The sequence below is a fragment of the Falco biarmicus genome, chromosome 6 (genome assembly GCF_023638135.1).
Source record: "Falco biarmicus isolate bFalBia1 chromosome 6, bFalBia1.pri, whole genome shotgun sequence".
In the NCBI taxonomy this organism is placed as follows: domain Eukaryota; kingdom Metazoa; phylum Chordata; class Aves; order Falconiformes; family Falconidae; genus Falco; species Falco biarmicus.
The window spans coordinates 49,117,909-49,130,996 of record NC_079293.1 but is presented as its reverse complement, the minus strand read 5'-3'; the positions used below and the strand labels follow the sequence as shown (position 1 = coordinate 49,130,996).

General features: G+C 39.7%; 1 protein-coding gene across 3 annotated transcripts in view; it reads right to left on the bottom strand.

The window, feature by feature from the left end:
- Positions 1-13,088, bottom strand: part of SYNJ2 (synaptojanin 2) — a 71,851-nt gene that overhangs the window by 28,770 nt on the left and 29,993 nt on the right. For all 3 annotated transcript variants that reach the window (XM_056343926.1, XM_056343925.1, XM_056343927.1), the window contains 7 exons: positions 9,815-9,898; positions 7,951-8,012; positions 5,024-5,120; positions 1,536-1,708; positions 1,053-1,134; positions 693-842; positions 430-595 (listed from right to left, as the gene is read on the bottom strand). In XM_056343926.1, coding sequence (XP_056199901.1) covers positions 430-595; positions 693-842; positions 1,053-1,134; positions 1,536-1,708; positions 5,024-5,120; positions 7,951-8,012; positions 9,815-9,898 — 814 coding nt within the window. The remainder of the gene's footprint in view (positions 1-429; positions 596-692; positions 843-1,052; positions 1,135-1,535; positions 1,709-5,023; positions 5,121-7,950; positions 8,013-9,814; positions 9,899-13,088) is intronic.

Here is a 13,088-nt window from a genome sequence, read left to right as displayed (position 1 = left end):
AGCAAGGAATGAACCAACATGACAGAAATGTGCCTTTAAAGAACCAAATGGATAAAATCATGTGCAAACTGCAGGCCAAAAATAAGTATGTAAAAAGTCTGAGATTAAGAGACTTCCTCAAACTCATACAGGACCAGACTGGCAATATAACCCTAAAATCTCTCCCTCTGGTCCGACTCCTCTAAACTGTCAGAAGAGATCACCATAAAAAAGCAGACAAACATATTCAGTTCCAAAACAAAATATGAAAAATAAGCACAGTGGAATTAAAACACACAGAGTTGTTATATGGTCACTTCAAGGCAGTGTTTTAAACAATAGATTTGTGCAAAAGTAGCTTATTTATTCATTTTTTTTCAAAAGGGTGCAATTGCTTACATCTGACAGGTAAAAGAAGACACAAAAGTGAAGGATTCATACTGGCCTTACCCAGCAGTGCAGTGTGGTCCATAAGCATCTTGCCTTTGTCTGCATATTCCTCACTGAAGAAGTCACCCATGAGCAGCAACTTGATGGCTTCCTGCTTTACTGCATCAAAGAAATTTGACTGAATGGTGCGAGACACAGAGCGGGCACCATCCTTGAACTTCCCAACCTGTATCAGACAGGAATCATCAGTGCAAGTGACACTGATGAGTAAGTCAGACATCTTTCTTTACTTGTGAATAAACAGTTTTGCCATTTTTCTTTACCTTGTGCTTTCCCTCAAGGGCACGACTGCCAGTAAATACTCTGCTCAGATTATGACCGTTGAGAGTCCACATCACTTTGTAGGATTCCACAAAGCGCTCAATTATAGATTTAGAGTTCAACCCAAGGCTCTCTAATTGAGCAAGCAGGATCTGGATTAGGTGCAGAAGGAGAAAAAAACAACACTGTTCTTCAATGTGTTTTTGCTTTTTATCCTCAATTTAAGTATTCCAGCCAGCATCATTCTGTATCATAAAGCTGGCAAGATAGATTTGTATAAGTGAGGCTTAAGCCCTCTTTCCTCTCTTTTCCCTATATGCATGCAGTATAGGCATCCACGAAAAGTCCTCTGACAAACTCACCTCCAATGCAATGAAGGACTGTACACTATTAGTACGATCCAGGCAGTCCAAACAATTCATTCGAAAAGTACCTGTCTGCAGACTTCGGTAACCAAACACAAAAGAAGGGAGGGAAGAAAGGTACATTTTAAAATACCATCTAATCAGGAGTTGATTGAACAAGATAATCAAATGTTCAGCCTGAATATTCCCACCCACATTTTGACGGTGCAAGCCCATTATGCACAATGTATGCCATTAACATATAATTACTTGCCTACATTTGCAACACTGTATTAGCAAATCCATGCACTGGTAATTTTGCAGATTCCAAACAACGGAGATGCAGTTAAGCTAAATAACCTATTTAGCACCAAGACTACACTTTGTCTCAAAATTGTGTTTCAAGATGGTCATTTATGCTCATGGTCCAAACACAGCAAGAAACCTGGGAAGGACAGGTGGTGGCTGGATATGCTGTGACACAGGGGCAGGGACACTCACCGTGAACTTACATTCTCGCCCTTTGTGAAGATTCCAAAGTCTTCCCAGTGCAACTTCAGCTGAGGCCTCAGCAAATTTTCCAGTTTCTCAGTTTTTCCACCTTTTGCAAATTGGTGGTAGTCAAAGTTTATCATGGGAGTGTCTTCTGCATGGGAAGAGGCCCATAGCAGTTTCTGTGTAGATAGAGAAAGAAGGAAAACAAATCCTGCGCAAGCCACAGTAAGGATTGATACCAGCATGCTTTTATCATTACTAAACTTTGACTGTTTATCACATTTTTAATATTGAGAAGTTCATAGGGAATTCTGAAAGGCCAGGCATGAAAAAAGCAACTGAAGTTCCCTATTTGTTTTCTTTCCAAAACTAAACTGGATTATTAGACCCCGATTTTTCTGCCAGGGAACTCAAACTGTAACTGCAAAGTATATATCAGAATTGCTGCTTTCTGCATCTTGGCTAGTGGCAGCCCTGCAGAAGTGGGCTGCCGTCTCTGTGCATGAGGGTGGACAGCAACAGTGATACGCTGGGCAGGCTCAGGACCAAGACCCTGATGGGATGGGTGTACAGAGCTGCTTACCAGTAGAAGAGCATAGCAGTGCATGGGTGTATTTTTTAACCATTCCTGAAGTGCCAAGAAATCGGAAAATGTGGCCTTAAATTTAGGCAGAGGTTGCTTGGGGAGGAAGTAAGAAAGAAATGATGTCCTAGGAAACATACTATAAAAAGTCTGTGGTAAACCACAACAGTGAAAGAAGAGGCATAAATAGTCTCATTATTTCATCTCCAATACCCATGACCTCACATGCATAATCACCATGAATTTCATCACGGTATCTGTAATAGACACAACAATAATATGTCCTCTCCATGGATTATATATTATTTTTATATATGTATATATATAATTATACAATAATAATACTCTCCGTGATAAAGCCAGAGAGAACTGTTATTAACTCTGTACTATGACTAACTTTGACTATTTCCTTCCTTCCTGCACATTTTTATCCCAAGACAGATGCTTTTCTCCACTTAGATAATGACACAAACTGAACAAAATAATTCTGATATTACATTGTAAGTGTACACACAGCAGTTACACCAGTATAATTGTATCAAGTAAGCCATTAAGCCTTCCCCACAGAAACAAATTTAAAGGCACTGCACGGTGTTTGGAGAGAGACCTGCAAAATATTTTTCATTACACTATTAAAAAGCCAAAACACTCAGTATCCACTCCTCTGTTGCTGACACCGCAACTTGCCTTTGCAGGTGCTGGCACCAGTAGTAATGCACTTGAGGATGACATTTACCCATTGCCTCAGGGTAAATCATTGTCAGAGTATTTGTAACTCTACACTACAGCATTGCTTTTACTGTAAACAGAATTACATCTGTTATAGGGGATGCTTATGAAAGCAACAGCCTTACTGGGAACAGTATTGAGTTTTGGTCTGGTAACAGATGGCTCAGATAACAGCTGAAGGTAAGCTGGTCATTTACAATTTTTCATTCGTTCCTGTTGCATAAATGAATGGTAGCGGTGACATTCTGCTCAAGAGAACACAGCAGCAGTAATTACAAGAGTATTTTGAACCACCTCTGATGAGAATTACTAAGATTGCAGCAAGAGCTGGGAGAAAAGGAAGGAATACAAGCAAAGGAAGATGGAGAAACAGAGAAATAAACTAATGACAGAACAGGAGGAAAATTTTCATTCCTAATCATTCCCCTATTAATTACTTTATTTTTAATTCAAGCTTTTTAAAATCACCAAAGTAAAAACTAACTACATATCCTTTCTGAACACCCATTTATTAAAACACAAAGGTAAAGAAAAGACCAATAAGTGGTTATTTTGAATGGGTACAAAACTTCGGTTTCCAGTGTTGTCAGTCTAAATTCTTTCAGCTCATGGTGCTTTCATAATTTGTTTATTTTTTTAAAACAGGGATAAAGTTTAACAAATCAAACAAAACAGGTTCTTATTTAAATTAAATGAACAAATGCAAGGTCTTTATTCTAGAGGTGCCCTGTTTCTGACTTAGTTTCTGATTGTATGATACCAGCCAGAACATGGTCTCCAAGAACGTGAGTTTGATAAAATACCAGTATTAAACTCACAAAAAATGTCACATTTGTATCCTCATAAGTTATTTGAGCATTTCAGAAGTTATTATCTCTTACCCTAAAATTACAATGTTTTTGCAAAATAAACTATAAAAAAACTATTTTAAAGATAGGGAAACCTTAGAGATTATGGAGGCTTAGCCGTGTCATGCAGAAATTCAGTAAGAAGCTGAAAACAGCAGCTAAGACCAGACTTCACTTCTGTACCTTCCTCATTGCCTTGCGAGCGTTAGTCATCATCACTTTCTTTGGCTGTATTCTGTACAGGGGGAACTCACTTGGTCACTTTCCACTGCGGAAGCTGACAGTTCCCCCCAGCAATTTTGGACGAGGAGGAAATGGTCACACACAAAAACTGCCAAAAAGCTCACAGCATTCCCTGTCTCAAGTACATTATTCCAACAGAGAGTGAAACAAATTGGGAACTATTATTTAACTATAATTTTCATTTTGCTTAGTTTCACACATTAAGTATTTGAACTCAGAACTGTTGTATCATTCTTTAGCAATGAAAATACGTAACACTTACTACAGGTGCGTACTTAAACCATTCTTCATACTATTCTTAGGAAGATATTCTCCACAGTATCTATGTTGGATTTCTAAAGCAGCAAGCACTTAGGAGGCAGACTTCCAACAACCTCCAGCCAGATTCAGGCAGCTATTGCACTCACAGAAATCCCACTGAGTGCTAATCTGTGGCTTCAAGCACACATTAGTTTTAAAAATCTGGCCATGAGAACACTATACTAGAACTCAGTGCAACTTTAGTTCTACAATGCATCCTTGCTTTCAGGTAGTAGTTGTGCCTAGGGACATTTAGGGGCCAGTAAAGCCTCTCTTCATATATCAGACTGTCATCTGATGCTCAGGCAGCCAATTCCCATCACAATCAGTGCAAGACAGCTATTTCCCATTACAATGAGAGCAAGACGGCTTGCTTGCTCAGTGAGCCAGGGTCGGGGCCTGGCCTCCAAGCAGTTCTGGCCATCCCATGAGGCTCCTGACTGCATAGGTGACCAAATACTATGACAAAGCTGACCCCAATTCATTTCTGCAAATGTGAACTACTCTTAGAAAAATTAGGGCAATTTTTTCTTTTTTTTAAAGTCTTGTTAAAGAAAATGTGCATACATGTGTGAAGAAATAAGCAGGAAGGTAGTGCTGGAAATTAAGCCACGAAACTATGAAGCACCATTCTCTCAGCACATAATGTCTAGTAAAGAGATAACATCATTTCTTTAGATATACTATTTGTCAACTACTGGGCCAGAAGGGAAATAGAGGAACATGGAGACTCAGAAGAAATCAGCAGTTAAAAACAAACAAACAAACAAACAAATAAATATTGCTTTTACCTTAAAAGCTCTGTTGAGCACCTCCTCCCCTCCTCTGCTTCCCAACAGGTTAACAATCACTTGTTTTCCATACTGCTCTTTCAGAAGCATCATATGCCTACAGCAAAAGTAACCGTAATAGGTACTATAAACATACATAAACATGTTATACTGCCTACTACCTTTTTCAAAATACAGTACAGATCACTGGTTCTTCTGCCCAGCAGAAAGTTTCAGCCACAGCAGCTACAAACAACTTCCTGAGTTTCCTTGCAATCAATTATTCAAGCACAAATGGTGAAAGCATGCAATTAATGGGCATGGTATTTTGTACTGAACTTAAAGAAAGAAGCATCTTAGAAAACAGGCCCTGGATCTTTTATGTCACTGCTAGCTTTGACACTGCCCTTTGCATGCTCCCACCTCTTCACTGTCAGCCTGGGAACTGCACAGGAAAGACAAGAGAGGAAAACATACTCCACTTCAACAGGAATTGCTCAGCATCTTGCAGGGCTGAGCCTACAAAGACTCAGCAGCAGCAACGGGGACTAGGACTACAGCACCAAGGCCAGAGAGGCACAAACACATGCGTCATAGGTGGCAGGGTTCAAACATCTCTTGAGATACCACAACACTGAGACATTCACTCTCAAGTCAAATTAAGCAGGAAGGTTAGTAATCATAAGAACTGCTGCACTGGATCAGACCAAAGGTCCTTTTAGTCAAGTGGCTTGGCCCAGATTCTTCAGGAAAAACACAAAATAACGCAAGCATAAAGCGGTGCGTTATTTGGCATATATCCCCAAACTCTCAAAGCCTGATATTTACGGATGCTCAAGTCAAGAGCTTTCAGCTAGATGCAGAGGCACCCGTTTTCCCCTCAATAAATTTTTTTCAAGTTGGCATGATTGTGCTTCAGGAGCTGCACTGGCTCATCAAGAAACAATCAGATCATAAAGCCATCTTCTGTCATGTACTAACAACACTGCCATAGTACTTAAGAGGAAGCAGGATAGAAATAGACAAGGAAAATAAACTATACACTCACTCAAATGAAAAGCTATTATATGCTGCGAAGCAACATGCAATGGCAAAATGTCAGAAAAACAGCAAGTACACATCTTCTGGCATGTACCTTTAAATCCTATAACCAGAAATACACCACACAAAAACCACGGAAAGGCAGAAAACACAGAAAAATCTATTAGCATTGCCTTCAAGAAACATGGCTACATGTTTTTTCTGGTGCTATTTATGGTTCTGATTCTGCAACCAGTTCTCTGTATGCCAACTCTTCCCATACATTTGCACTCCTCTGATCCCAGCCTCAAGGTCCTACTTCACCAGTGTTGCTTCCTCACAACAAAACTGCTGAAGCTTAGGTCACCTGCTTGACTACTGTAAGCAGAGTTCCCTGAAGATTTCTCAGGGAAAGGGGACAAAAAAAATCCACTAACAAGATTACCATTCACTTCTCACAGTGCCTTCTCAACACACTAACCTACCAGACAGTTAAATGTAACAGGCTAAACCCATTCTAACACTCAGAAAAGCTGCAGCAGGTTGTTAAGTTTCAGTGTCTTTTTCCATATAAGTAGTTGCTTATTCCTTGCCCATTTTCAAAGGACTGTCTTTTGCAGATCTGTAAGCACAGAGATCCTTAAATTCATCAAACCTGAAGGCTTTACTGTGCACAAGGGGAAGAAGGAATAGTGCAAGTTGATCCTCACGTTTCTTACATTCACCAGTTGCATCAGGGTCAGAGAGAAAAGATTCTCTCGGCTAAATGGTCTTACGGAGTTGTTCATTGCTGAGGTACTCTCAGTTTCTTGGGGAGCACAAGAAGATGCTAAGTTATTGTTTTCCTCTTATATAAACTATCTCCACTGTGGAATGCAAACCTCTAAGATGGAGCTTCAAGGACACTGGCAAGGCAAGTTATCACGGCACCAGATGACCACAAGACCATGAGTCTCAAAGGTATTTGAATTCAGTAGGATTTAAGAACCTTAAAAAGCTTGCAGAAGATCCTTCAGAGCAGGGACTGCTATACTGCATAGTCCCTTTAGACTCTAATCCCTGTTTAGGGTCTTCAGTACTGCAAAAGTATTAACAGTCACTAATGGCATGTTTGCTGAAAGTTGCAGTAAATGAGATCAAGAAATTAAGAGGCCTCACCCAAAATCAATATAAACTCTGATTTACCAAAATCAAACCAAAACAGAAATTAACCACATGACCTGGCACTTAAAAGCTGAAAATGTGCCACAGGCCAAATTTTTCATGTCCTTTTCAGGCTGTTCCCACTGATACCCGAAGGAGTTTCCTTAAAGTACAGCACTTCACAGTCAAACACTCAAAGGAATCAAGCTAATGCATGGCTTTTTTTACACTTTCCAGCTGACAAGCAGTCTTAAAAGGTTTAACAAGGTTTACAAGGCAGTCTTTGGGTAAAGTAGGAAAGCATCAGCACAATAGCATCATACAAAACTGATCACAGAATAAGACACTGTTATTTCTGCATAGCAGTACAATGATCAGGAGAAAAATCCAGAATGTAGTGGAAGCAATGCTTACTTTTTAATTACTTGAGTTACGGTGGTGTAGAACGCATGTTCTGTGTACCTTAAGTGTAAACTCACGTTTGTTGGCTCACAAAGGGTTACACAGACCTTCCTTTTGCATATCACTCAGTATTTCTCAGCTTTTACAGCAACAAGCCAGAGACCAAATTAATTCAATTACCATTGAAAACAGAAAGGAAAATGCACAAAAGTAAGTGAATAAATTAAGTAAACCCACTTAATAATCCACAACACCTGGGGGATTGGCTACATCATTTGAGAGATGTTTCACATCTCGCAGGATTTACTAGGAAGGCATAAAGTTGTGGAATCTTGGTTAAATGCCAGGCTACTGTGTTATTGCCAAAGTGGAATGAAGCTTACCTGTCAAAGGCAGGCGCATTAGCTTCCAGACCTCTGTTAAGCCTTAGATGACGGGAACCCACCTAAAATAAAATATTGAAAGGCAAAGAAAGAGAAAAATAACTTTTTAAACTGCTAAAGCCCTAAATTACTAGATGTTTCCCTTTTTCCTTCAGAGAAAAACATCTCTTCAACAGCACCGGACTCCTCTAACAGACTTCACACACATAATATTCTTAATATAAAAGCCACATTCATATTAGACATTTACAATTACAACTGAAAATATGATTACCATTAAGCAAAGGGATACCTACACATCTTTTTATGGCACAAATCACACCCCTTTGCCAGCTTCCTCTAGCAAATACCCCACACTCACATGAGTGTGCTGTGCACCCAGCATTCTTCCTGCCCTTCCCTTGGCAGGAAAGGCTGCAGTTATGCCAGTTCCATGGGTTGTGTGTCCCAAGTTCTTTCATCTTTCACTATTTACAGAAACTAAAAGGCATCAGAACCAGTCCTTTGAAAATATGAAGGATGAAATTCTGTGCCATCAGTCTAATAGGACTTTTAATATGGATGTCAACAACAGCAGCCTCAAGCTCCTTTTGAATGCTAGTTACTGTTATAACAGTATGCAGAGGGCTTCTTTTCTCTCCCAAAACCACACTGCTAATTATTTATAGGATCATGCATTGTTTCCTGTACTTCGTCATCTTCCTTTGTTTTTCATGAGGTTGGTTTCTGTAATTGTTTCTAACACCAGTGCCAGCACACTCACATCCAAGGAATAAGAGTTATGAGTATTCACCAGCATAAATGAAAACTGCATAACCTAAGACAGATTAGGCAAAAAAGCAGCCTGTGTTCCTACTAAAAAGATGAAAATTCTGTTTAACCAGAGATGCTACCCACTAGCCAAAAATACTTGGGGAAAAGCTCTATGGCTTCATAATACATGGAATAACAGTGCTGGATAAAGCTACACCATGGGCAGGTGTGCACAACCATACAGGCAGACCAGCTTTATAAAAGGAAGCAAGTATTGCACTGGATGGTGCTGACAGACAACACAGACCCTTTATCCATCATCCTTTTGGGCTAAATCCAGTAGTTCTGAATGGTACCTAGGTGCTAAACTTAATGATAAAAAAAGTATCAAATAATCTTTAAAAGTATTTTTAAAAACCATTATACTACGTATTGTCTACACTAACTTACATATGCAAGTATGTGCATACTTACCCCAGTTGCTTACCCCTCTGTTAAGAGAATGCAATGCTAGGATGATTCTTATTTCAGCTTGTAACTATACAAACTGTAAGTCACAAACCATATGTAACCAGCTAGGCATGATGCAATGATATCCTGATGAAACCCTGCATCTCTGTCTTGCAAGATGATCAGATTAGATTATCATCACCCTTTTGACTGAAATTTAGCAAACATACCATCCAGACATTATACTTTTTTTTCAAGGTAACATGCTCTTACAAAGCTCCTAGTATCCCTAGATACTCCCATTTTATTGTGGAGGTCAATATCATCAAGCCAACCAGGCATTTCAGAAGGAAAGCTTATTCCAAATTAAATTGAAAATACTGCTAAAAATACTTCAGTTTAGGATGTTAGGACACAGTGCCTTACAAACAATTCCCTGTAGAGGCACATGAAAATGTTAAAATGAACCATAGACATTTGCCTGGTTTACTTCTGTTTATCTAAACACACAAAACTTCCTACAAGGTAAACCTAAAATTAAAGAGCTCAGCATTTTCACGGGATGAGCTTTGCAGTTCATTTAAAAAAAAAATTTCATGTAAGTTCTAAATTATAAAAAGCCAGAGAGATAAGTAAGGTAGGCTTTTTGATTTTTATTTACCTGAAGCCCCAGTTGCTCCCAAAACAGTGGAACAGAACCTCTGATCTGCACAAAGGAAGACACGTCATCATCCAAGTAAATTGTCTGCAAAAATAAAACAAAGGGAAGGAGTTCTGCAGTTAGACCTATCAGTCTGTGACCCCTTCATCAGGTGACAGTTTAAGACACTGAACTCAAAGGGTTAAAAAAAAAAGTAAACCATGTATCTCACTGTATCCACTTACTGCTCAGTCACTTTTCCATAGTCTCACAGGCAGTGGAACAAAGCAGAGCATATTTTCTTTCATGTCATTGCAGCAGATTCAATTCACTACTCACCAGAAATGAAAGAAAATTTAAAACACCACCACTGACAAGAAGAAAGGAATCGTTCATCCACAATGAAGATGGATTTGATCTACTGGTGGAGGCACTCAGGAAGACCAGCTCCCTCCGTCTCTCACAAAATTTAACTGTGCAAAATGTCATTGCTCCTTGTGACCGATGATGGGTAATGTCAGGTGTGGGATAAGCTTATCTCTTGCTTTATTTACTATTTCTTCTTTCACTGCCTGTTGTGCCTTGTCAGTGTCCAAATAAATCTCAGTGAAACCAGCAGCTTTGCCACTCCCATCCTGAGATACAGTGGACAGCATGTGAACTACATCTTTTCCAGGAGGCTTACAGTGAGAGCTTCCAGACTCTCCATTTCCTTCCCTAACCAGACCTCAAACTCTCCCTTTGTATGTGTTATGATCACTGCTAACAAGCTGTTAGATTTGAGTCAAATCTATGTGAAGTACAAAGACCAATTTCCCCCTTCACCTTCCCCGTCTACCAGCCCCTGAGCAAAGCGTTACATTATATGTTAACTTCGCACAAAAGGTACTATCTTCAGATTCAGTACGACCACAGAGCAACTGTGCAAAGCCCCGCTCACTCCCCTGGCCTATACTTAGCAGTGGAATCCTGGCTGTTTTCCACGGGGGATACATGATACACATCTCTGTTATCTCATGCATGACAATGAGTCTTCTGCAGCCCTGTGGAGGAACAGTATCCAGGTCATCCAGGTAGCTGCTTCTCTAACCGCATGGTATCATTTAGCACAACTGCTGCCAACTGGCTAGTAGCTCCCAAAATAGAAAAGAACATGAAAATGGGTTACTCTACAGCTTTAATGGGTTTTGTGCTTTTGGATTTGCCACTAGATGTGCTGGCTGGGTGGCTCAGGGGAAGTGCCTTCATTTACCTTGACCTCTCATGTTTATAATCACTACCAATGTACAACTTTTAGAGCTACACATGTGAAAAGAAGTATAGCTACACCAGAGAGGTGAGCCTCTAAACATTCCGTCACCAGTTTTATCTAACTAACCTTTACAATATCTTTGCAGAGCACTTACAACTATTCACATTTCACCAAGATGAAAGATGTAAGTGGCTTTATGAGGGAGACAGTATCAGTGTTAGAAAGATGGCTAGCCCAAATATAGTGCAAAACTGTAGGTTTTGATGGTTTTAGCCTCACACCAATGAATTAAGAACCCTTCTTTGTTCCATTGCATTCCAGCAGGGGGTTGCTCAGAGAAGCTTTCTTGCACAGCTTGCCTCACAGTTTAATGCGGCTCTAAAACATGCTCTCCCAGTAAAGTTTTCTAAACATTGCAAATACCTGAGTGCAAGAGCTAATTACCATGGCAACACACTGATGCACCTTTTCTTTGCACTTCTGTGCTCAGAAACGTCTGTCCTGCAGTTGGACTACAGGAGGAGTGAGCAGGCCCACTTTCTTCCTCTTTATCACATCCTCCCTTGAGACAGGTTGTACCAAGATGAGTCAGTGACTTCTAAACACTGAATCATCTTTTCACTCACAGTCATGTACCCAGAGGAGCTAATTCTAAGGTAAAGCAAATTTACGTAGCTCCACTGACAGAGCCAGCGTTATCCTGACTCCTACTAAATGAGGATCAGGTTCTGAATCTACGCCAAAAAAAAAAGAGTCAGGACTGGCTCACTTCAAAATTCAACAACAATCATCACCTTAGCGATGGATGAGTTGAAATGAAACATCTAATGATGACAAAAACAGACAAAGCTTTACATGAAGTACAGTTTGGCCATTCAAACACCTTGCTACAGAGGATCATTTTTCTTCTCAGAATGTTCCTGCTTCTACAACTAACTGAAAAATCGACAGCTCAAGTATCTCTCTGGCCAGCTCTTTTAGAATTCCCAGCTGCAAATTCTCTAGACAAATTCTCTGATTAAAAGATGATGATGATGATAATTTTAGTGCCTGCAGTTTAACATCTTCCTGAGCTACACTTTAAAAGGAAGTATTACAGATCATTAATATATAACCTGTCTTCTTTATGCCAAATAGAGAAGAAAAATACTGACCAAACATTTCTGCCTTTCTGCACTAACAGATCTTGTATTTCCACTTACTAGTGATCCAGCATCATAAGAGTTAAGACATGTTTGTTACTATTATCACTCACATTTTCTATTAACTGGTTTTCACCCATTACCTCTTCTAACTGTCTTCTGCTCTATTAAGCTGCCCATTTGGAGAACTGAACAACAAAACCAAAAAATTCCAACTATTTTGGGATCATTCCTGTGATGTAAACAGGATGCCCATGCCCTGATGTGATGCATTGGAGGGTCCTCTTGTCATGATGAGGTCTAATACAGAGCTCCCCCACTATGATGATAGGGCATTTCAAAAATTGACGTTTTGCCATGTAGCTTCTAGAAATTAAGATGAGGTTTTTGAACTGGGAGCATGGCTTCTCCAATATAGTCATTCACAAGAAAGTTCTACATTAGCACATATTTTTTTCTTTTCACTTACTGGGCTCATCATTCTGTTCTCTAGAGCAATTCTGTGGCCTTTCACAATCCTCTCACCTCATTCTCATGTCCCCGATGAATGCAAAATTATTTTCTTCCAAGCTGCCAGTGACTTGGAAAAGATCTAGTATTTTTTAATGAGTGGAAGACTCATTAAAGTTACTTTTCTGCCAGCCATTCCCTCCTAAACAGACTGTAACCATTTCATTAAGCACTACAGCTGTGCAAATCTTCCCTGAATTTCAGCAATACTCACTATCCTTCAGTCACCATTCCAAGCAACATGACCCCTGAGCTTCACATTGCCTTCTATGATGTATGCCCTTCACCTTACAATAATAGCGGCAACAGCCTTCCTACCAGCAGACTTGTTAAGTCAGTGCGTTTAAAGACAGATTAAGAAGACTTTCCAGTTCAGGAATGGACATAATCT